This window comes from Giraffa tippelskirchi, chromosome 8 (genome assembly GCF_054371585.1).
Source record: "Giraffa tippelskirchi isolate mGirTip1 chromosome 8, T2T-mGirTip1v1.2.pri, whole genome shotgun sequence".
Taxonomy (NCBI): Eukaryota; Metazoa; Chordata; class Mammalia; order Artiodactyla; family Giraffidae; genus Giraffa; species Giraffa tippelskirchi.
The window spans coordinates 3,380,444-3,405,293 of NC_137282.1; the positions used below are offsets into that span (position 1 = coordinate 3,380,444).

General features: G+C 46.2%; 1 protein-coding gene across 4 annotated transcripts in view; it reads left to right on the forward strand.

The window, feature by feature from the left end:
* Window positions 1-4,418: 4,418 nt before the first annotated feature.
* LOC145517824 (ubiquitin-conjugating enzyme E2 E1) overlaps window positions 4,419-24,850 on the forward strand; it is a 62,725-nt gene continuing 42,293 nt past the window's right edge. The window contains exons 1-3 of one of the 4 annotated variants that reach the window (XM_081521001.1): window positions 4,419-4,512; window positions 5,399-5,583; window positions 9,130-9,180. In XM_081521001.1, coding sequence (XP_081377127.1) covers window positions 5,432-5,583; window positions 9,130-9,180 — 203 coding nt within the window. In that variant the 5' untranslated portion in view covers window positions 4,419-4,512; window positions 5,399-5,431. Of the gene's footprint in view, window positions 4,513-5,398; window positions 5,584-8,121; window positions 8,392-9,129; window positions 9,181-17,555; window positions 18,487-24,850 lie in introns of those variants that run through there. The other 3 variants (XM_081521002.1, XM_081521003.1, XM_081521004.1) reach the window with 3 other exon arrangements.

The window sequence follows — 24,850 nt, forward strand, 5'->3', positions numbered from 1 at the left end:
CTTTTTTAAAAAGTTTCACAATAGCTACTTAAGAGAGTGAAATAAAAGTAATTTTCCATACATTTTCATCCCTCCAAATTTTAGGAAACTGAAAATGTGTTCTGTTCAAGAAAAGGTTTCAGAAACGAATGGACCAAACTGCTCAAGCTGCAATCCAGTGTGTTCGAATACAGTGTGTCCTTACGTTATCAATGTATAGGAGGCTGAAGGCGAGTGCATTTCGAGAACAGGTCCCTCAGAGGAGATGCTAAATTACAAACTGGGAAGAATGCTTCCATACTAAGTACCAGTCATTTGTCAACATCAAACCCACCTTTTGCTATTGCCTGAGAAACCTTTCGACTCTTATCAAGTCTTGGTAAATTTTGAAAATCACATGGTTGTTCAATGCCTCCATGTGGTAGAAAAAATAATTTAGCTCTGTCCTAGCTTTGTGACAGCAACCTTCAGGACAATAGAGTTGGACAATGCTTAGAGTCCTTTAAAGGGATCAGTGTTTTTTGGAAAAAAAAAAAAGCCTGTGGAAAAAAACAACCCAAATTGAAGATAAAACCCCAGATCTCATTAGGCTTCATGGAGTTGATCCTTCTTTGCAAACCTTCTTTATCCTTCTATCCTTCTGTATAGAGAATGACTTTTTCAAGCAAAGGAGCAACATAAAATAAAACAAGTTGAATGAAACCTGCAGTGAGTCCATCTTTTCGGAAAAGCTTTATAGAAATTCTTTTTACATTCCCAATATAAGGGCTTTTTTCTTTAGACCAAAAAAAAAAAAAAAAAGAAGTCTTTCTATCAAGTCATAAGCTAGCTTTAAAAAGTCGTAGTAACAAATATTAATTTACTTGACAATCCTTTGGATGTGAAACTGGCCAAAGAGAACGATCAGCTTCATGAAATATTTGAAGTTCCGTGCAAGCAACAAACCAAAAACAGGAGTGCTTGAAAGTTAGATGGGGTCTCTTTCTTTTGAATCAACTATGTCATTTCACCTCCTAGGGATCAGTCAATACATTGAACTTCAAGTGCTTCTATTTAAACATACTTGATACTCTAAAGATGGCTTGAGGAAGAGAATTGGATCATTTTGAGAATCAGGAAGAGGTATTACTAAAAACTGGAGCCCAATTTTTCAAAGCCCAGGGATGGCAGAGTGCTGCACCACGTGGGCCTTTTGGCTGAATGCATCTTTTAAATGTAGATTGAGCCTTCTTATCAAAGCAGCCACTATGTATATGCGCATTTGCCTGCCCTTGACTTTCAGAGTTGGGGGGAGGGGTGGAGGGAGATTTTCCTGGCACACCCTTTGGTTTCTTCAGGGTAATATAGCATGAGAATGTAGTATCTACTTAAAATACGCCCGTCAATATGAAATAAAGAAATAATAAGGATTATTCTCAGAGTGGGGAGCAGGGAACTTCCATAGTGATCATTAATTGGTTGAAGTACAGTATGTGTTATAAATTCAGCGATTCCCTTCACTTGCTTCCATTTTTTCCACTTTCCCAACTATGCTGATTGTTAATGTTTTTTAAAATATTATCAGAGTTCTTTATATATTTATATATATATAAAGAGTTCTTTATATATGTTCTTTAACATAACTGAGACTCTCCCTTTTTCCCCCTACCAAACATTGCCAGAAGAAACAAAATCATCTCCAGACACCATGGACCACAGCCGTGATTCTGCCACGAGTTTCTGCTTGACCTTTGATAGGACACTGGGTTTCTTGGCCTGAATTTCTTCATCTACAACATGAGGAGTTTGAACTCAACGATATTATATCTTAGGCCCCATTTGGTAAATAAAATCCTTTGATTCTGCCACTCTTATCGTTCTCCTGAGGAGGTTTCTTATCCTGTCATCAATTCTGAGTCATAAAGACCCCGTGTCCTAACAAAATTCCTGAGAAGTAAGATCAGGGTGGGATTATGAATACTTTACTTTGAGTAACAGTTAATAAACCATCTAATTATAGATACACATTTGTTGTTTCTTACAACTCACCACTCACTATGGCACAGGTATGGCCCTTCATAGATAAGGAAAGGGAGGTTTAGAGAGGTCAATTTGGCTCCTTAGGCCTTGCAGCTAATAAGCTGAAGAGCTAGAAGGTTACAAATGAATTATTATTATTTTTTTTACGACAGAGACAACTGTCAATTTAAAATAACCTGACATAAAGAATAGTCTTCCGAGAGCAGCAGATTTCTTTTCTTAACATTTTGAGGTTTTTATTCCCCTCTCCGCAGGCAGGTCATTCCTGAACCATAAAGCACTAACCAGGGTTAGAGATAAGATAGACTAGGACACAAAAGACAGCTAGTGTCCCTCCAGACTGGTGGTTGGGAAAGCACTCCCCTAGAGAGGAGGGGCCCTTCCATTTCATGATTGATTTCCCCAGGGACCAGTCTAATTCAAGCATCAATGAAATGCAAAATACCACGTTCGGTTTTTTTTAAGAAAATATTATTATAGTTAGTATCCAAACATATGATTTATGCAAACCAAAATTAAAGAAAAAATTCAGCCACCATCCTAGTCATATGAGCAAATCAAACCTTTTCTTTTCCTGCATTCTTTACTGGTTGTACTCACACTGTTCAGTTCAGTTCAGTCGCTCAGTCGTGTCTGACTCTGAAACCCCGTGGACTACAGAACGCCAGACCTCCATGTCCATTACCAAAACTCTCAGAACTTGCTCAAACACATGTCCATCGAGCGATGACACTGAGAGTGTAGACATGTATTTTAAAGAATCAGGAACCCAAATTTTTGTAAGAAGAATTCTTAATTTTAATAACTGTCTTCAGATTATTTTTTTTCATCCCTACTGAGTTCATGTTTGTTTATTGTTTTCTCTTGAATTTATATCTTTTACATCCAAAGTACATGTATACAACCTGGTTTTAAGCAGATTCTTTTGGGTTGTTTTCATATAACATACAGCAGAGAATGTTATTATTTTTATATGCTCTACTAGGACTCCTGAAATCAAACACACATCTGGGATCTTTTCAAAATTTCTAAGCATCTGAGTGACTGAGGGATTAATCTGTCTGGAGAAAGGAGGCTGAAATGATGACCTACATATATTTTCTTTCTCAGCTTTTAGACCCTTTGATTCCATGACAGTTCTTGGTAGGTATATGTTTCCTGGTAAGGACTGAGCAAGAAGTCTGCACAATTACTTTATGAATCTTAATAAAGTTGGAGTTTCATGTTGAGGGTTAGGAGGGGTTTAGGTGGGTAGTTAGAATGCTTGTTTTCAGGGCTAGTGAATATGCCACGGGCTTTATAAATTGTGTTGTACTGTGGTAACTGAAGCCACACTGTTGCCATGGAAAAGGATGGCAATTTGAACGAGATAATTTAGAGTGGCCCATGGAAATCTGACTGGACAGTCCGATTAATGTACTACACCTAGTATGTGTAACATCATACGTATTTCTTCAATTTCCTTCAATCAAAATGAGGAATAAGCAAGAAACGTATCTGTAATTTGGTGGCTTAATCTTAAAAAAAATTAATCTTGGTAAGAATACTAAATGAACAATTCAGAATTAGAGGGACTTTTATAAAAACAGTATGATTATTTGAATGGCATTTCTATTGTAGCTGAAGAAGGTACAGCGGTCCCCCAAACTTTTAATCCAAATTCTGATACCAAAAATTCTAAATCCAGTCTAATGCAGTAATACAGAGTTTATTCCCATTGATTTCTCACATTCCTGAGACTGTCGCAGGTTGGTTGGTTTTACCTGTCACGAAATCCTTTGTATCACTTAAAGACAACACCACCTCCGTCTATAAAAATGACTGGAAATATCTAAAATTGTAAAATGGCACGTGTCTGGGCAGAAAAGTCCCGTTTCTCACAGGCGAGCCTGCCCCGACCTCTGCTCCTAGCTGGTAAACCGTCCGAGGGAGAGGCCAGGTCAGCCCACAGGAAAGCCCGTCGTGGGATTTCTCATTTCCCCTTAGGCTGGCCACTTTTTAGGAGCACTTCCCGGGGGCATTCTCTCGTCCAAAGTCCTGGCTACCGGAGCACCTTTTTTTTCTTTTTTTTAAACCAGTCGGCCACCCTCGGGTCTCCCTGGTAAAAGCCCTTTGCGGGAGGACTTCCTCAGGTCATCTCCCCACTCCGGGCAGTTCTCGGCGCCCCCACCCCCTCCCAGCGCGGGCGGGGGCGGGGGCGGGGTCCCCAGGCCACGCGAGACCTCGGCCCCCGGCCCGGCGCCCGAGGTGCTGAGGTGCGCGCTGGGGGGGGAGGGCGCGCGTGCGGGGGGAGGGGCGCGGGCGGGGGCGGGGCCTGCGCGGGGCGGGGCCTGCGCGGGGTGGGGCGGGGCGCGGGCGAGCGTGTGTGGCGGGGGAAGCCATTGCCTGTTTAATAGTTGCTGCTGCTGCACTTCCGCTTCTCTCCCGGCGAGAGAGAGACACGAGTGGCCAGGCCCAGCCGCAGCCGCAGCAGCAGCCGCCGCGGCGGCACGGAGCAGCCAGACACAAAGAGAGGTACGGGGATCCCCCCCGCCGCCCGGCGGCCCCCGGCCGCGCCGCCGGGCCTCGGGGCCGCCCCTTGCCGCCCGGGCGGCCGCCGGGCGCGGGGCCGGGGCTGGGGGGCGGCGGGGGGCCGGGCCCGCCCGCGGGGGGATGGGCGGGGACCCCGGGCCGCGTGGGCCGCCCGCAGCGGGGGCGGGGGGGGCGCCGGGGCTCGAACTGTCAGCGCGGCCCCGGGAGCCCCCCGTGGCCGCCGAGGCCCGCGGAGGGGGAGGGGAGGGGCGCTCCGTGCCCCCGGGGCGGGGGCCCGCGGGGCTAGCCCCCCGGGGCGGCCGCGCTCATTGTTACCCCTCCGCCGGGGAGGCCCCGCACCCCCACCCCGGCGGCGCCCGCGCGAGTGCTGGGACCCCCGCCCGGCCGCGCCCCCGGGGGCCGGCCCGGGGCTGGGGGGGGGCCCGGTCTCGGCGCCCCCGCCCGCCGCCCGCTCCCCGCCCCCACCGGCGCCCGCTCCCCGCCCCCGTCCCCCCTTTCGGCTTCCTCCCTCGCCCCTCCCCGGCCTCCCCGCCCCGCCGCTTCGCCGAACTCCGCTCCCGGCCCCCGCGACCCCCGGGGGCCGCCACACACCGCCCGAGGCCGGCCGGCCCGGCCCCCGCCCGCAGGGGAGCCTCGGGGGCGGCGGAGGGGCGGCGCGCCGCGCTCCCGGCCGGTCCCCACCGCGGCCCCCACTCGGGGCCGGGAATACAGACAAACAGCCCGCGTCCGACTCGCGGAGGCCGTGATGGGCCTGGAGACTCGGGAAAGCGCGTGGAGGGCGGGGGGCGGCCGGGGCCCGAGCCCTCCTGACAGCGCCCGAGTTCCGTGTCTACACCGGCCTTTCTGTTTTGTCTCCCTCCCCCTGCAGGGGCTGTTTGCGGGGTGGGGCGGGGGGTTCGCTATGTCGGATGACGATTCGAGGGCCAGCACCAGCTCCTCCTCGTCTTCGTCCTCCAACCAGCAAACCGAGAAAGAAGCAAACACCCCCAAGAAGAAGGAGAGCAAAGTCAGCATGAGCAAAAACTCCAAACTCCTCTCCACCAGCGCCAAGAGGTACCGAACCCCACCCCCGCCCCCCAAAGCAGGCTTCCTATTGCCCGCACGGCCTCCGGCTGCATTGGGTTCACCTCCAGTGACGGTAGCTTATACGCTCCTCAGGGCTTCTGTGTTCATAAAAAGGGGAAAAAGGACCTTGAAAGCCCGAATTATTTCTCTCTGTTGCTGCTTCTGTTTTTTCTTCTGATCATTGTCTCCATGCAGCTGTTGTGGCTTGCCTTCGCCGTATCTTGCTGCAGTTTGTAAGAATCCGCATGAGTGTTACTAGTGACCCCCAAATCTGATTTGAAATTATTTGTCCTGTTAGTCACTAATCTGTGACCCTCCCCAGGACTGTCAACCCACTTAATTACTAATACCTGCCCGGACAGCTCTATCACAACGATTTCTATCACCCTCTTACTTCCTTTTCACCTGTTGCACATAGGATCTGTCTTTGAATAGTGCTTTCTCCACAAATTGCATAAGGAATAACTAACTCACATTAGCAGAGTAAAAATTTAATAGGTGGAGATGGATGTTTTCAGATGGGATTTGAAGAGATTTTTCTGATTTAGAGAGTTGAGGCAAATTAATGAACCAATAAATGATGTAAATTAGTTATTCTAGGCTGTTTTGGGGATTCTTTGTTCTTTTTGAGAACTTCCACTTAAATTTCAGGGAAGCTCAAATTTTTTTTCATGCTGTTTTCTTTTATGCTGTAAACAAAAAAACAAAAACACTTTTTTTCAACACAAGTTGAATTCAAGCAGTAGCTCTTTTTCTTTTTTCTCTCCCTCTTATGTCTCTGATAGAAACTGCTTTTAATCTCCATCATCGTTCAGTAGTACCCTGTGATCCCCACGAGCCTTAAAGTAGTGTACAGCAGATTCCTTGGAGCCCCCATTCCTTTTCATAAATCCTGCTGTCCAGTGTACAGTCATTAAACTTTAAAGTGGCAAACCAGGAAGATTGTAAGGAATGGAAATGGTGGCTTAGATAGAGATGTCTGTCTTAAACAAACGTAAAAAAGATGGAACAGGAGGCTTCAGGTCTCTCCACTGAGTAGTGAGCCAAAACTCTTAGTTAGAAAGTTTGTTCTGTCTTTCTCCCTGGCTTGAAATTTGATAAAATGCTTTGGTGACCTAAGCACAGGAGATGAAGGAGAGACTCTGGCTTACTATAAACAGTGTAGAGGTGTAGAGTTAAGTGGCAAGGTGCCTTGGCAAGATTCTCATTTTCAGAGAGGTCGTTTGATTGCATCTCAGCTTCCCAGGAGTCCTGAGCAGCCCTCCGTGGTCAGCCCTGTGCTGGTCCTCCCCGAGCCTGGCGTCTACCCTGCCCACTTTGGATGGAGCCTTCCCTTCATTCCCCCTCCCATTCTCTGGGCACTCTGATCCAAGCTGAGGGCAGCTTTTGGCCTGACCTAAGGCAGAATATTTGCTTTAGCTCAGTAGCATTTTTATATTTTGCTAGATTATCCTGGTGTACAGGAACATATTTGGGGATAAAGGCACAGGTGTCAAATATAAAATTGTCTGCTTTATGTCAGCAAATTAGACTTTTTTTCATTCATTAGACACAATTTGTCCATTTACACTAAGGAAGTTAAAAACTCATTTGCAAATGCCTGGGAAAGAGATGGTAAGTGTAGAATAAATGAAAGGTGGGAAGCTCCCAACAGTAATTTTATCTATCAGGTTAACATCAGCTTTAGCTCGCTGGTAATCTTGCTGAAAGAGTGGCTGTTACCATAAAGCAGAGCTGTGGTTAATTGTAAAGGTGAAAAAACGGGGGCCTCCTATTCACAAAAGAACAAGGGGAAAAGAGGTCACTGGGACCCTGTAGATGCTGCTCTGGGAAATTGATTTGGAAGGTAGGAACAGAATTGGGAAGGGCACATACACTAGGAGATAGAATGAAAGAGAAGCCTGAGTTGACCGACAGAAGGTTACTTAACTGCATATTAGAAGGAAACTGCTTGCTGGTTTTTAGTCCACAGCTGAAGGGAAAGCCCCCATTGCAGGTGGACTGGATAAGAAATACTCTGGAACATGTGTGGATTACTCTTACAAATCTTCCCAGTACTCGAGAAGTAGTGTGATTGTTTGCTGTAGAAATTAAGTGGATAAAGCTGTCTGGTATTATCTTTTTTAGGTATTAAAGAAACAGCTCCCTTCTCAGTGAATATTTTATCAAAGAGATTGGATTGACAAGGAGAATTTATACCAGTTGTGCTTAGGGGGAGGTGATTTTTGCCCCTGTACATAGGCCTTAACATACACAGCCGTTCTAGTAGATGCAGGCAAAGAATCCAGAAGCCGGCGATCCAAACTTTGCCTAACATACAGTAATGAGTCAAACACCGGGGATGCCAAGGTCCCAGAGCTGATAGGATGATCGATAGCAAAAGAATTGAGCAGGACACAGATAAGTAGATATCGGAGATAGCAGAGCCCTTTCTACAGTTAACCAGATTCGAAGGGGACAAGAAATGTCCTCCAATCGGAAAGTTGAAGGAACATCCCTAATCACCGCCCCAATCCGAAGTAAATTTCTCTTATAAATGAAAAAAACTGCCTTCATAAAACCTTTTGCAATCGCAGCTAGCTAGTCCTGAGCATCCATTGGGATTGATTGCTTTTAGACTGTGTGTGTGTGAGTTTTTTACTCCTGTACTGTCTAGGTGGGATTTTTAAGTTGTAACATAGCCCTTTAGGGCTTGATACGATAGGAAAGGCGATAAAGACAGCAGGCGAGGTCTGGAAGGTGGCGGAGGCTTCACGGCCGCAAACTTTGGTCTGAGCTGATGCTCTGGGCGCCTAGGTAGGCCGAAGACAAAGGCCGGGCTCGGCGTGAAGGCCGGGAGGCGTCGGCCCGGGGTGGGGGGGATGGGCTCCGTGCAGTGGCGGGGCGCTGCGGGCAGGGGAGGCGGGGGTGGGGGTCCCGGGTTCAGAGCTCGTGCGGGGTGCTGGCCGGGGCCGCCAGGGAGTGCGGGGGCCGCCAGGGTGTGCGGGAGAGCGGGGCCGGGCCGGGGGCCGGGCGGCCGGTGCACCTTGCGGGCCGCGGGCGGGGTGTCCGGGCGGGGGGCGGGGGTGGGCCGCCGGGTCCCCGGCCGGACCCGAGGCTTCGTCCGCCGCGGGCGGGGTCCCTCCCGGGGGCGCCGCGCGGCCTGCGCCGCCCCCGCCCGACGGTCAGGCGGCAGGGCGGTCAGTGCCCGCGGGGCCGCGCGGGGAGCGGCCATGTTGGCTGCGTCCCGGGGACGCGGGCGGCCTGAGGGGGGCGCCGTGCGGGGCGGGGGAGACGCGGGGCGGCGGGCCCTCAGCCCGGGCGGGTGGGCGGGCTGCGCCCCGCGCGGTCTGAAGCGGGTCAGGAAACCGACCGCGAGCGAGGCGCTCCGGGAGGGTCGCGACGGCGGCGCCGAGCGGGAGCCGTGCGGCGGAGCGCGAGACGGGCCTCGAACCCGGGCGGGGGGAGGGGGATGGCGGGGGGAGGGGGGGTGTCCGCCCTGCGCGCGGCCGCCCTGACGCGCTGTCTTTCTCTCCCCTCGCCTCCCGACTCCAGGATTCAGAAGGAGCTGGCGGACATCACTCTAGACCCTCCGCCCAACTGCAGGTGAGCGCCTCTCCCTTGTTTTCCTTTCTGAACTGTAGGTTTCTTCTCGTTGTTGCAAACTTTTGCTTTTGTTGTTTGGTCAGCGATGGTTTGGGCGCTGACACCAAGCTCACAGCTGGCAGCAGGCCTGAGCTAACGCTCTGGCCGTCGTGTGGTGGGTTGTCCGAGGCGGACGCTTGTCCGCGCGCTTGTCTGGGACACCCCCTTTATGGCTCGTGAGGGTGCTGTGAGACCTTTTAGATGCTCGGGTGCATTTTAGTTCAGAAAACTGCTGTCTTTGTTCTTCAAGCTAATGGAGCCGTAACACTGCATCTTCACAAGTTACGTTATATACATTTTTGTGTTGGACTTTGGGCTGACCTATTCAGGATATAGTTTGTGGTTTTGATAAAAAGGTTTTTACTTTAAATTATTTTATAGATTTAAACTCTTCCGTAGAGATGTTTTTCCTCAAAACTGCTTTACTCGAACTGTGTGTATATAATGTGTGTTTCAGTTTCAAAACAATTTGATACACGCTTTTGAAAGATTTGGTGATGACTTGATTTTATTTAAAATAGCCATTTGGCTTTTGTTGGGTCAAGGTGGAAGACTGGATGATTTTACTAAATCAACGTGAAGTGAGAAAGGATTTACATACTACAATAGTGCCATTTGAGAGAGATTAATTATTCCATTCTGTTACTCCCACACTCTGAAAATTAAGCTAATTCTTAGTTCTCAGGATTGATAATTGGAATAGGATGTGGTATTTTAAAGAAGTGTACTAAACTTATATAGTATAGGAAGAAATTGTTACTAGCAAGTAACAGTGGTGATAAACACAGAATTTAAGATGTGCCTGTGGAAATATTAAGGTTGGAAAACTAAGGGGAATATTTTGCTTATGAACACTGAACTTTCTAAGCTGTGGTTAATGGATTCAGTGGAGGAAGCTCTAATACTGCCTGCCATTTTCGTAACATGGTCTCACTGTCGGTCAAGTGTGGGGTGTTCCTTGGTAATATCTTGTCCTGTTTTCTGAGTTTGAAATGCCCCCAAACTATAGTTTGTAGCCAGTTAATCGTTCTGGAGTGTTTCTCTGTTGGCTATTAAGAATCTTTTCAGACTGTTCTGAAGAGTTGAGAAATGGGCCAGGCTTAGGGCTGGGATATTTTCCTTTTTCATCTCGGTGGCATCCTTGTTCGGATGGAGGCCTGTGGCTCCCCTTGGTTGGTTGTATTGAACCCATGGGCATTCCCCGAGGTACGTCTGCTCCCTATCCTTATTACCCGCATATTTGGTATCACGTCTCTTCCACGTTTGTCTTGTGGGTTCAGACAGCTTTAGCTGATCTAGGTACCAAGTTTTTAAAGCATAGTTTCAAAACTAATAATGTTTATCAAGGCATAAACTGCTTTCTTAAATTTACAGTTTAAAATTGTAAACAATTTGAAGGTTTTCATGAGATTAATCATTTTCTTTAAAAAATAAGTTCTCAGTACACTGTAGTTTCCTACTATTTTAGCTGCGTTCTCGTGTGAGAGATTTGTGTTGCTCAACATGTAGAACTTACCCTTGGAAAACCGTCCTAAAGACCCTTCAAGTTAAAACTTCTGACCGTCAATCACCTGGGGGATGGCTGTTGGGCTGTGGACAGTGGGGAGACAAGCTGTGACACACTTAGAGCGTGTTGGAAAACTTTCTCTTCAGTTTCAGAGAAAACACAAGACATTTTTATTTGGGGAGGAAAATGTGTATTATGTTTACTTTTAAAAGTAAAGACTGCTTTATTTTTCTGAAGACATTTTTCAGTAGGGCTGTTTAAGTACTGTGAACTGTGATTTCGACTTTTGGTTGGTTTACAAGCGTTACTGACAGAATGTTATACAGTACCCCAATAGTCAGCTAACTTAAACGAGTTTGGTTTTATGTTTTGTGTTGGTGCCATTTACTCTTTTAATGTACATTGTTATTTGAGATGGAAATGGATAATTTGAAGCTACTATTTGAAGTTCGTGTCCAACTCTTTGGGATCCCATGGACTGTAGCTCACCAGGCTCCTCTGTCCATGGGATTCTCCAGGCTAGAATACTGGAGTGGGTAGCCTTTCTCCTCTCCAGGGAATCTTCCCCACCCAGGGACTGAACCCAGGTCTCCCACGTTGCAGGCCGATTCTTTACCTTCTGAGCCACCAGGGAAGCTAGCTTCCAATTAAAATGTGTGAATTAAGTGATGCATTGACTGTATGCATGTTTATTTCTTTATAATTTTCTAAATGTTACTCAGCATGAGAGCTTGATTGCTTGGTTCTTACGAATTTTTAATTTTGACAATTGTAAACTGTATTTTGAGTGAGTTAAATAATTAGCTTTCAATTAATGTATATTAAGCTTTTGTAGAACTGCCATTCTTCAGTCACTATTGAGTGTGGCTTTAAATTTAGCTACATTACTTTATTAAAGTATAGTAGTTGGCACATAGTAATCTCTCAGTAAACCATTGATTATTGCAAATCAATGGGAGAATTGCTTCTCCTGAAGGTGCACTGAATGTGTTGAGTAATTTTAGCACTTGACAAATGTATGTGAACTTACTGAACTTCCAAACTTGTATGAAATGTAATTTCTAACAAAGTTATGTTTGAGCACATCAAGTTAAATCCTCAGTGTTTTATATTGAGTAGATTTTTTTTTTTTAAGAACAAAATGAGGAATGTATTTGATGATTGTTGTTCAGTTGTGTGCTACTCTTTGCGACCCCATGGACTGCAGCATGCCCGGCTTCCCTGTCTTTCACTATCTCCCTCATTTTGTTCAAATTCATGTTCATTGAGTTGGTGATGCCACCCAACCATCTCATCCGCTGTTGCCTCCTTCTCCTCCTGCCCTCAATCTTTCCCACCATCAGTTGGCTTTTTGCATTTGGTGGCCAAAGTATTGGAACTTCAGCATCAGTCTTTTCAGTGAATATTCAGGGTTGATTTCCTTTAGGGTTGACTGGTTGGATCTCTTTGCTGTCCAAGGGACTCTCAAGAGTCTTCTCTTGCACCACAGTTCGAAGGCATCAATTCTTTGGTGCTCAGCTTTCTTTATGGTTTAGCTCTCACATCTGTACATGCCTACTGGGAGAATCATAGTAGCTTTGACTAGATGGACCTTTGTCTCTGTTTTTTGAAACGCTGTCTAGATGTGTTACAGTTTTTCTTCGAAGGAGCGAGCATTTTCTAATTTCATGGCTGCAGTAACCGTCTGCAGTGATTTTGGAGCCCAAGAAAATAAAATGGCACTGTTGCCACTTTTTTGCCATCTATTTGCCATGATGGGATGGGATGCCATGATCTTAGTTTTTTGAATGTTGAGTTTTAAGCCAGTTTTTTCATTCTCTTCTTTCATTACGTTCAGTGACCTCAAAAGTATTTTACACTGTATTTTAAAAATCACTGTATTGCCATTTAAATCAAATTCCTTGGTATCTCTGAACTGTTTATTACATTTGTACATATAAATATAACCGTAACTAGTCTCCCAGTTCATGTACTGTGCTTTTGGTTAGGTTTTTTTCCCCTGCATTTTGGCTCTTAATCATTTAGGAGAAGAATGCTATCTAAACTACTATAATGAGTTCCTAAAGCACTGGATTGTAAAATTATGCCTTTTAGATAGCTGGTGAATTCTGGGCCACTATAGTCAGTTTTGTAGCTGTTATTTACAGCCTGGGGCTCAAGCTTTGTTAAATTGACTAGTTACAGCTATATAACTAACCTGTAGCCATAAATGTCTGTAGCCTGTATATCTGCACATAATAAATGACACATTTTGCGCAAGTCCTTTAAACTTAAGATTTCTCGTATTAGATATATAGGAATTTTGAGTACTCATTTAGTGCCTCAAAACCTAAAAATTAAGATTTGAGGCAGGGTGCTATTTAGGACAAAGTGTCTTAGAGAAGTCATTAAACATTTCAGGCATGGGTGAGAATAATAAAAATAAAATTTCCTTTTATATGAGATGACTTTATAACATTTTGAGCATTTTTCTGTTTTCTAAATATATAAACCCAACTAAGTCAGTGCTTTTTATTTTGGGGGGAGACCTAGAATGTAATCAGATACAATGGTTTTAAAGTTTTACAGCTAAACTCACCTTTTTTTAATATGATACAAAGGCTAATATCAGGAGCATTAAAAAATGTAAAGCGGTTTTCTCAACCTTCTTTTCCTCGTTGACTCAAAGGGCTGAACACCTGGCTGACCTGCCTCATAGTGTTGTAAAGTTCACATGAGATTAACAGTTTTCTGATTGTGTTAGATGGTGATACCATTAGAACTGCCCATTTAGCTCCCTTTAAGAGCTCATCTTTTTTCCTAACATTGCGTTTTATTGCTTGTATTTTAAGTACAATTTTAGGCTGTGACGTGGTTATAAGAATGTATGTTTTTGAGAGGCTGAGGTGCAGAAGTTGTGGAGTAAAGAATGAAAGACACTCCTGGTGGTCTCTTCTGACCTTGCCCTTACAGAGGTGCTCTGGGTCAGCACTGATCGTGTCTGTGACTTTACATTGTTGTATTCTGTGGTTTTATAAAATCTCTTGGCATTGGTGGTAATACTAATGCGATGTCAGTTTAGAAATCCCAGGCTGCTAACCTTGGACTGAAAAGAGATGATCCTCTTATTAGAGTAGTAAAGGCTGATCATTTCGTTCAAATTAAGCATGTTTTGTATGCTTGCTTGGGTTTAAGAAAGAGGTTCAACAGAAGTCTTCCTGTACGAAGACCCTGTCTCGCCTTACCTGCTGAAAAATGTCCCTCCTTGTATGTACCTTTGAGTTCTCTGTTGCCTGTTCAAGAGGGAATTGTTTCCTAAACGAGGAGGAACTCTCGTGGGCGTTGTGCTTCCCCAAAGACCACATGTGTGAATTGTAAAACTATACTGCTGTTGTTTCCCATGAAGCGAGAAGGAATTCCTGTGTGACCCAGCAGTTCTACTCCTAAGTGTTGTCCCAAAAGGATTGAAGAGCAGGGACTTGGCATTGAGTCAGTGTTCATAGCTGCTCATAGTAGTCAAAATGTGCAAATAACCAGGTGGCCATCAGCAGACGACTGGATACACAAAAGGTGGTCTATCCGTAGAATGGAATATTTTTCGGCCCCAAAAAGCTGTCCCCACCCACCCCCACCCGCCGCTGCATTGCACAGCCTGCGGGATCTCAGTTCCCCCGGGGGAGTGAGGGGCGATGGAAGCGAGAGTCAGCCACTGGACTGCCAAGGGAGTCCCGTGGAGTGAAGTCCGATTCACGCTACATACCATGGATGGACTTGAAAATGAGCTAGACGAAAGGACAGATATTACATGATTCCATTCACATGAAATAATTAGAACAGGCAGATTCATAGAGACAGATTGGAGGATTCCCAGGGACAGGAAGAAGGGAGAATGGGTAGTTATTTCTTAACAGGGGCAGTTTCTGTTTGCGGTGATGAAAATTTTGCCAACAGATAGTGGTGATAGTTGCATAATGTTGTCATTATAATTAATGGTACTGAATTTTACACTTTCAAGTGGTTTAAAATGGCAAATTTTGTATTATATATTTTACCACACTAAAAGAAGGAAAAAGTAAAAGACTATACTGCTGTTAAAACGTTGTTGGCATCTTAAGGGGAAATTGCCTACGGTTTATTTAGGAAGCAACACTAGTTTTTTGGGATTCGTGTAAAGCAATGTTAGGTTCCTGTCATAAACCTTGAGTGCCTGTCACATTTCCTTCAAGGACTTCGTTGTTTAGGAAGCGTGGTAAGAAATGCACGTACAGATTTTGCATTGTACTTGGAAGTGTCAGTAGTACTTGCAAAGGAGTAAGTGCGTGTGACATTAGTTTAAAGGTTCAGAGGAGGGCGGCGTTACTGTGAGCTGGTGTGAGGGCTTGTGTCTGGGGCCATGCAGGAGAGCAGAAGTGAGTGGGGAGAACGGGCGCCTGTGCAAGCCACGGGCCGCGGAGGAGAGGCAGCCAGGGCCCTGTGGGCGCCGGGGAACCAGCGTGTGGCCAGGGGCCTCCCAGGTGGCTCAGTGGTGAAGAACCTTCCCAACAAGCAGGGGGTGTGGGTTCCATCCTTGGGTGGGGAAGATCCCCTGGAGAAAGAAACGGCAACGCACTCCAGTAGTCTTGCCTGGGAGAGCCCATGGACAGAGGAGCCTGGTGGTCGATGGTCCATAGGGTCGCAAAGAGTCGGACACCACTTGACAACTACACAACAACAAACAAGGCAGTGAGAAGGACAGGGAGAAGCAGCGATGAAACGTGTGCTCCTCAGGGTCACCGGGAGGCTTTGGGTGTGACTTCCTGGTGCTGGAGGGTCGCCAGAAACCCTTCGAACCGGAAGTATGATCCAGTTAGAGCTGAGCATCTGGACAGAGGAGCAAGGAGGCTGTGTGGAACTCCTGCCGCAGAGGCCAGGTGGGAGGGCAGGTGGGCCTGGGATGGGGACGGGGGTGCCCTCGGAGTGGAGAGGGGAGAGCGGTGGAAAGTACTGGGAGCAGAGAACTTGGCTGCTGATTCAGGTGTGGGGGCCTTGAGAGGGCTCAAGGTGCAGGGAAGACGGTGGTGCCGTGAGCACGAGCCGGTGAGGCCGGAAGACTGGCTCCCGCTCCCGGGGTTGACGAGTGCTTTGTGGACCCCTGTACACACAGCGCTGAGCACACCGCTGCTCATTGTTGGCCGTCAGTCAGAACTTGGCTTTTGATGGTACGTTTAGGCTTATTATTATCAGTCATCGAGCTCTTAGGTCTACCTCACCTATTGTAGATTAGACAAGTTAGACTTAAAACTGCCCAAGAGACAGCAACCACAATTCCTGTCTTTATTCTGATCCTACATATTCTTTTCCCCCAACTTTTTAAATCTGAAAACTTTCAAACTACAGAAGAGTTGAAAGACTATTACAGAGAGCCCCAGCCTTCACCCCCATATATCAACTGTTAAAATTTCACCTGTGCTTTGCCTCCGTCTCATCTCTATCTATTTATTTTGCAGAACCATTTGGAAGTGAGCTGCGGGCGTTGGGACCTCTGTGTGTGTGGGTTTCTGGGTTTCTGTGCGTTGAGTCTGAGGTGGGGTGCTGGGGCTGGCCGTGGGTGTCTGCGGTAGATGTGAAGCTGGGTGATGAGGTCCGCCCGATCGCCCCGGGAGGAGGAGAATTGAGGTTTGCACTCTGAGAGAGGAGGGAGCAGTGAGGCCCTGGACAACACAGATGCCAAGTAGGGGGAGAGCTGTGAGCCGTAGGGGAGGGCAAGGAAGTGTTTCCTGTGGACTTAGGGTATAAATACAAGAGCGTGCTTTGTAGACTGAGAGGAAGAAAGGGAGACGGCAGGAGAGGCAGAGGTGGTGTTCTTAGAACACAATTTGTAGGGAAGACAATAGGATACAGAACTGAGATGGCTAAGTGAGTGCTAAGTCGCTGTAGTTGTGTCCAACTCTTTTCGACGCCGTGGACTGTAGCCCGCCAGGCCCTCCTGTCTATGGGCTTCTCCAGGTGACCATACTGGAGTGGGTTGCCATGCCCTCCTCCAGGGGCTCTTCCGGGCCCAGGGATCAAACCCCTGTCTCTTATGTCTCCTGCATTGGCAGGTGGGTTCTTTACCACTAACGCCACCTGGGAGATGGTAAGTGGAAAAGTGTGTGTTTTGGAAGGCTGCTGGCCTGAACCTGATGGTGGAGTGACTGTGTCTAGAGGACGGAAGCTTTCGTGGCCCTCGAGGACCACTCCGGCTGCTTGAAAAGCAGCACCTGGCCCCGGCGTTCTTCTGTTTGTACTTTCCTGGGAGACGTGAAGTTCTTGAGAGCAGGGATTACGTCTTTGCGTACCTACATTGTCCAAGATAGAGTAGATAAACAACAGTACATGTCTATTAAACTAAAACACAAACACAGAAGCCCAATTTGAGTCTAATGTTTAATGGAACGTCCTCATTACCCTCTTCAGAAAGTAGTGGAAAGAGCTGAGAAATGGCTGTTGCATTTTACAGCTGTCCATTGCTGGCAGTTTTTCATAGGTGGCATCCAATCTGTCTTGGCAATTTTCACCTTCCCAGCATCACACAGGAACTCTGTGTGGTACGAAAGACGGTGCTGTGGGCTAGTTTGGGAAGATGTATGCAGAAAATACCAGGACCTTTGTTCACGGGTTTTGACTTCAAAAGATTACTGTTTGCCAAGAGGTGAGCATGGGTTTAGGGGTGCTGAGTAAATTGGGCTTCCCGGAGCAGCTCCCTGTGTCCAGAGCCTTCCCAGATTGGGTTATGTGGAGGTGCTGGCGCCTGCCAGAGGCATCTGAGAAACACCCCACCGTCAGCGAGTGAGGCAGGGCTGCGCGATGAGCCCATTCTTGTCCAGCCTCTCCTAGGCAGTTGTGCCCTAAAGTGAAACGGAAGGCCCAGTAACTGGTATCAGAGTATGTTCCTCACCCTCTGGGAAACCTCCTACTCCAGAGGCTAAGACACTCACCAGGGCTCCTTTCTGGAGAGCTGTAATCTGCGAACTGCCGTGTGCTGGCAGCTCCTTGCTTGAAACACATGCCAGTGATGGTGGGTTGTTGTAGACTCCATGCCACACTTTGTTGTTGTTTAATCACGGAGTCATTTCCCACTGCTTGTGACCCCATGGACTACAGCCCGCCAGGTTCCCCTGTTTGTGGGATTCTCTAGGCAAGCATACTGGAGTGGGTTGCCATTTCCTTCTCCAGGGGGTCTTCCTTACCAGGGAATTGAACCCACGTCTCCTGCATTCTGGGTGGACTCTTCACCGCTAAGCCGCCCGGGAAGCCCTGTGCCACACTACATAGCTTATGATAAACTTGCAGGAGGCCAAAGTGATGTCTCCATCAGGAAGGTCCCGTTAACTTTGCATAACTGAAGTTACCACTGGGTTTTGTTACCTGGGCAGCATACCATTCATTAATACTGGAATTACAAGGGGTGCAGAACTCTCCTGGGCCAGGCCTAAGCCTTTTTTTTTGGTAGTTCGGCGCATCAGTCACCCTCCCTGGTGGCTCAGACGGTAAAGCGTCTGCCTGCAATGTGGGAGACCCAGGTTCGATCCCTGGGTCAGGAAGATTCCCCTGGAGAAGGACATGGCAACCCACTCCAGTCCCCCTGCCTGGAAAACTCCATGGATGGAGGGATCGCAAAGAGTCGGAGACGACTGAGCGACTTCCATTTCCTTTTCAGAGGAGTATCACGGACTCAAGACACAGAGACTTGAGATGTGTACACTTGGGAGAAGTCAGCATGTAGAGGCTCTTGGATGTCTCCAGCTCACCTGGAGGGGAAGGTGTGAGAAGAGGACTCAGGGTGAAGACTTGGACGTCTTTTAGTCAGAGGTGGTGGAGTCTGAAGGAGAAGCCAGAAAAGGAAGAGATGGGGGTCAGGAAGCAGCGAGTGGGAAGAGTTTTGAGTGGCGTGGTCATCAGCTCTGAAGTAGTGCTGCTGAGGTGGGGGAAGTGGACACCAGCACGTGTCTGTTGGGTTTTACACCTTCTCGTTGTTGGTGACCTTGACGAGACAGATCCAGTAGAGGGGCTGACTGTCGAGAAGGAAAAGGTGTTGATTTGTGTTACTCTTCGCAGCTAGCAGATTTCATTGTGTTTATCCAGGGAAGTGATTCAGTGTGGCCAGATTTTTACACTAGTGTAATAGTTAACATCGTGTATGTTATTTCTCTTGGGAGGGGGTCTATCATTTTCAGTGAGTTCTTAAAAGGATTGGGGGGGAGGTTCCTTTTCTCTCCCTCCGCTAGAAAAGTTCCTGCTTTCCTAGATTCAAGGCCTTTGTGATCGTTGCGGCTAACACTGTGGTGTGGATACCATATGTAAACAGTGTGGAGGTTCATATATTGTATTTTGGTAAATCCCTTTTGCTGGACTTGGTTTGGAGATACTGGGCAGTGGATGAATCGGAAAGCCAGTGAATTGCTGCTGCCATCCTTAAACTTTTTTACCTGCTTTGATTTGCAGTGTTTTGTACACTTCACGCTTGTGAATGCACTTGAATAAATGGGTTTATGTGTTTACTTTTAACATAGCGTAAGTTATTCATCATAGTTGATTTTTTTTTCATCCTTTTAAGGTTGACTGTTACGTTGTCTTACATTGAATGTACCTGGAACTCTTAAAGATCGTACAAGCATCACCTTTCTAATCATCTGCCCCTCCCATTTTATTAATTTGTTTCAGATTATCCCAGGCACTCTTGGGGCTGTGTAACTTGATAATTGAAATTGACCCTTTTTCTGAGATTGATTCTCAAGACACATACTTGTAAATTACACACCATAAGCCAGGGACACTAAGACACCTAGAGTTACTGCTGCACGTGGTTAATAGTTTCATATAAGACAGTGCAAATGTTGATCTTCCTTAGTTCTTCCCGTCAGAGCCGCATGTTTAAATAGCAGTTACGTAGAGAAACCAGATGCCAGGTTCCTATTCCCATTGGAGCAGGGGTGGGGGGATTGCACAGCTGTCCTAACGGATCTAGTTGGTGTCTGTTTCTTCACCTCACAAAAGTTGTCAGTCAAAGCACTACATTTTTAGTCTCCAAAATACACTGTATTTCGTTGACATTAGCTTTGTTCAAAAGTGGGATTTTGGATTATGGTTGATATTTTTCACTTTTTAAGACAGTTATTCTAGTAAATGAGTATTTGGAGGAGAAATTGTTTATGATCTCTCTTACTCAGATAATTTTCAAATATTCAAATTTGTAAGTTAAAATTGACGACACAAAGAAACCATCTGTATTTGTGCGGTGGAAGCTTCAGACTTGAGTCCTGGTGCTGGCTCACACAGTGAGCTGGAGGCGCCCAGCAGATGGGGTCGTTTGGGTGCGTTAGTGGCTTAGACCACCTGGAAGAGCGAGAGCAAAGGTCTGGGAGTTGATGACAGAAGAAAGAAACGTCCTTGGTTGGGAGACGTTCAGCTAGTTCGGAGTATTTGTTGGAATCACAGAAGCATTAGGTACTGGCAGAGGAAGACAGACAGTAACTGTGGAACCACAAGGAGTTTGGTTACGTGGCACTTTGCTCCCCAAATAACTGAAATTTCTGCTGCCACCACTCGTAACCCTCCCTCCTGGGTGGAAATGTGCGTCAGTGTTTCAGGAAAGGCACTTGGGCTCGGCTCTTTACATTTTTTATTTCTTAGCTGACTCTGCTAGAACACATTTGCCCTAAAGAGAAGAAGATCGTTAAAGTGGTGTCCATCAAAGATTCTGAACGAAAACATTTGTTTTACAACAAGCACCCAGGAGGATTTGTTTTTAAATATATATAAACATGAGAGAGAACTTTTCCTCTAACCTGAGTAAACAGTTCTGCAAATGTACTGTAAGTGGTTATAGTCATGTGTGAGCAGAGACTGGCAGTAAAGATGGTAGTGCCTTGTATTACGCGATAGTACATGATTCTGCTTTGGCCTTGGTCCTTTTCCTGAGTAACCCTTTTAAGGAAAGTCCTCAGAATGCATACTTTTATTCTTCGGCCTGATTGGCAGGCCCCCAGAAAGCATTGCTTCTTTTTAGCTCAGAATACTTAGATGTTTGCATATCCAAAATCTATTTATTACATAGTAAACATTGCCAAGGGCTTCACAGGTGGCTCAGTGGTAAAGAATTCACCTGCCATTGCAGGAGATAATGGGTTTGATCCCTGGGTAGGGAAGATTCTCTGGAGAAGGAAATGACAACCCAGTCCAGTATTCTTCCCTGGAGAATCCCATGGACAGAGGAGCCTGGCCTACAGCCCATGGGTCGTAGAGTCAGATACAACTGGGTAACTGAACAGCAGACTATCAAATAACGTGGGCCAGTCTTAAAATAAACCATACGTTAAGGACACAGTTCTTGTTAGAACCCAAATTTGAAATTGGTTTTCGTTCTTCCTGGCCATGACTGCTGGATGCTGTGTAGATGTAAGCATTTCTTTCACTGCAGTGTACTGTAACTGTTTGCATTTAGACATACTGAGAGGAAACACTGTCTTACAGTGCCTGCAAGTTAAAATGCACGGCTGTGAAAGAAACCCAAAAAGTCATTAAGGTCTTGGAGCCCAACTCAGTCGTTAGGATGGAAACTCTGTAGCTTGGAGGGCTGGGTGTTCCCCTCTGTTTCTGTGTCCGGTTGACTATGAGATGAGTGCCTTTTCATTCACAGGTGGCAGGTACTATGTCTTTTTCCAGGGCTCTTCTTGAAACCTTTCTGCAGTTAGAGGTTATAGCCCAGCTCTCATTGCTTTCCAGAGGTTAAACTTTGTAACCTGGTAGTAAGCTCCTCCAGTTCTGAAGTTTCTCTGAGGTCCGAGGAGCCCATGCAGTGCGATGCTAACACTTGTTTGACCTGGAGGTGCAGGAAAAGAAATGCTGTCTTCTTTAAAGGGCTAAGTCAAATCTTGAGACTTAATGACATAATGCAGGCTTAGTTGCCACTTCCTTTTGGGCTGAAATCTTTGTCGCTTTGCTCTGGCATTTCTGGCTTCCTTATTCCTTGCTGTGTGCCCTCCCTCCCTCCTGTCCCTTAAGAACAAAAGAGTTAGCTAGTTGAGTGAAGTTTTCTGTTTGTTCTGAACACGTTCACTTGAACCAGAAAGGTTTGTGACACTGGACTTGTTGAGGAAGAGATGTGATTGTGTGTCTCCAGACTCGATATGAATTGCTGTTGGCCTGACCTTTGATCATTCCCCAACAGATGTTCACCAGGCCCAGTAGATGAGCAAATTATGTTTCTTGAATGACTTTTTAAAACATGACATCCTGAATACATGTGATTTGCATCAGAAGAATTGTCGGTGATAATGACAGATTTTTGTTTGTTCCAGTTTAATCTTTTTTTTTTTTTATAAATTTATTTATTTTAGTTGGGGGCTAATTACTTTACAATATTGTAATAGTTTTTGCCATACATTGACATGAATCAGCCATGGGTTTACATGTGTTCCCCAGTTTAATCTTATTACTAGTTTTGCAAGTGTATTGCGGCGTGAGGCGGTTATCAGTGACTAGCTGGGGTGGGAGGGGTGCGCCGCCCCCGCCCCCCGCCTGCCTCTTTCCCTGGGCCCCGTGGAGCCCTCTGCAAGTCTCTGCTCCAGAGTCTGCACCGGCGTAGTCCAGCCGGCAGCCCTTTGACTTAAAACACAGCTGTGTTCAGCTGCTCTACGCCACACTTGGTGCTCATCCTAACATTTATTGGGCATTTCCTGTTGTGCCAGGTACACGAGATAGAGCAGTGGAAAAGTGCTCACGGAGCTTACATACATATGGAGGGAGGAACAATGTTTAAATGTATAAAACAGTTCTCATCACAAGAAAAAAAGTTTTCCGTTTAATTTTGTGTCTGGTATGATATGATGGATATCCGCTTACTGTGATCATCACTTCATGATGTGTTCATAGGTCAGAACATGATGCTGTACACCTTAAACTTATGCAGTGCTATATGCCTATTACTTGTCAATAAAACTGGGAGGAAAGTGTACAAAAAGTAATTTCAGGTAGCAGTACTAAGAAATTAGTATAGAATAATGGCGTAGTAGAAGACTAGACATGATGCATGAGGGTCTAGAGTAGGAGGAGATGAGGTAGGCAGCCATCAGATTGTGTTGATTTCAGTAGAAGGCCATTGGAAAGTTTTAAATAGAGGAGGTATCTATACCACCATGATTGGCCTAGTCTCACACAGAATTTCCAGCTCATAAAAAGAGAGCTTATGGAGTTATTCTTTGTAAATATCCCTGTTGTTTTTTGGGTTTTTTTTGCCTTACGAACAGATTCACTGACATTTCTTTATATAGCTTTCTATTATATCTGGATAGGATAGATCTGTCATACCTATTGTATCTAGATAGATGTGCCACCCCAAGTCTGTGTCTGAACCCAAGCGGGGACGTGTCACGCTGCTCCGCTCGCCTGTGATGGATGTCTGCGTAGCCGACAGAAGCAGCTTCTTAGTTGGGTCTCTCCTGCTTATCCAGCTTCCAGCTGAAGGGCAGGTGGTGCGGTCTGCTGCAGGGAAGCCTCAGGACTTCAGCTTCTCTCCCCAGCAGAGCGGGGGCCGCAGACGAGAGCTGGGCCAGTGCCCAGTGTGGCCCCGGTGGTCTGGGGTGCTGCCTGCTGGTCTCCTCCCAGACCCACCTCAGTTCCCTGCGGTCCTTACAGGCTTGATCTCTGCAGCCTGAAGCCCTGTGTCTGCGTCTGGGGCAGTTTCCTTCATTTGGTAGACTCTTCTGTGAAGTAATAGCTTGCCCTACCTTTTAGTTAATGAAAGTGGAAATACTTGGACTAAAAGGGACATGTAGGCCAAACACAAGTAATATTACTAATGAATTGAATAGTGTTATAATCATTCTCAGATGTGTGTTGGAAACTTGAGCTTCTGAAATTCTGATGTTAGAGAAATGACCTGTAAAATGAAATGTAATTCCAACCTATCTTAATGATTCCGGAAGGTTTGGAGTTGCGTTGATAAGAAATTACATCATTTCTTACAAAAGAGTATGTTTTCTTACTGAAGAAATGGTTCTCATGATTTTTTTCAACTGACTTTAATAATAGCTAAGTTAAGAGGCCTCTAGGAAATTGTTTTTCACTTATTTACCGTTATAGAAAAAATTACACACTTAAAATTTATGCATGTCATCCAAAATTCTTAAAAGGGGACACAATTTCAGTGCAAATGAAACATGGGTATTCGCTCAAAGGGTAGCTACACCAGTAATACAAAATAATCAGAATATAAAAACGCTTCAAGTAATCATGCTTGACTTTTAAATGAACTGTGGTAATTATACTGTAAAATGAATGTGTGTGTCCAGTATTCTGGTTATTGACTATGCAAAATAATGGAGGAACAGTGGGAAGCCTCATTTATGATACTCTGGACAGCTCTCTCTCTTTTTTTTTAATATTTATGTTTTTGACTGTGCCTCGTTTTAGTTGTGGCGTGTGGGATCTATCTCCCTGTTCAGGGATCAGACCCCAGGCCCCCTGCATTGGGAGTGCAGGGTCTTCGCCACTGGACCACCAGGAAAAGTCCCCTGGACACCTCTTTAGGTAGAGTTCACATACATGTCATATCTTAGTTCAACTTCTTTCTGCCTCATACTCTGTGCTGTGGAGATTTAAAAAATAGCATAAAACTTAGTAATGATTGCAGCTAACATGTCAGTATGATTTTTATTCCCATTTTAAAGATGAAGAAAGAGAAACTTAAAATGGTCAGGTAGCTTGCCCAAGATCACTTGGCTCTTAACTGGGGGAGCTGGTGTTTAGGCCCTGGCCCATCAGAGTGTGCTTCCCTAACCATCCTCTGAAAATTAGACCTCACGTCACGATACTGCCCATTCAGTTTTTACTCAGCTAAACTGTTTAGATTTAAAAAGACGGGGTTATTCACAAGTTAGCCACTGGCTTTGTTTCATCAGGCTGGCCATTTACCCCTCTGTGTATTCTCCAGCAGAGGTTTAATCACCAGTGCATTCCTCTTTTAAAAACTGAAGGACTCCAATTGCCCTTCGGATTAAGTACCCCACATTCTTTTTGTGAGGGGTCGTGCTGGTTCTTTGTTGTGGCGTGTGGGTGTCTTTGTTTCTCAGGGAGCTCTGGAGCGCCCGAGCTCAGGAGTTGTGGTGCCTGCTGGTGGTTTAGTCG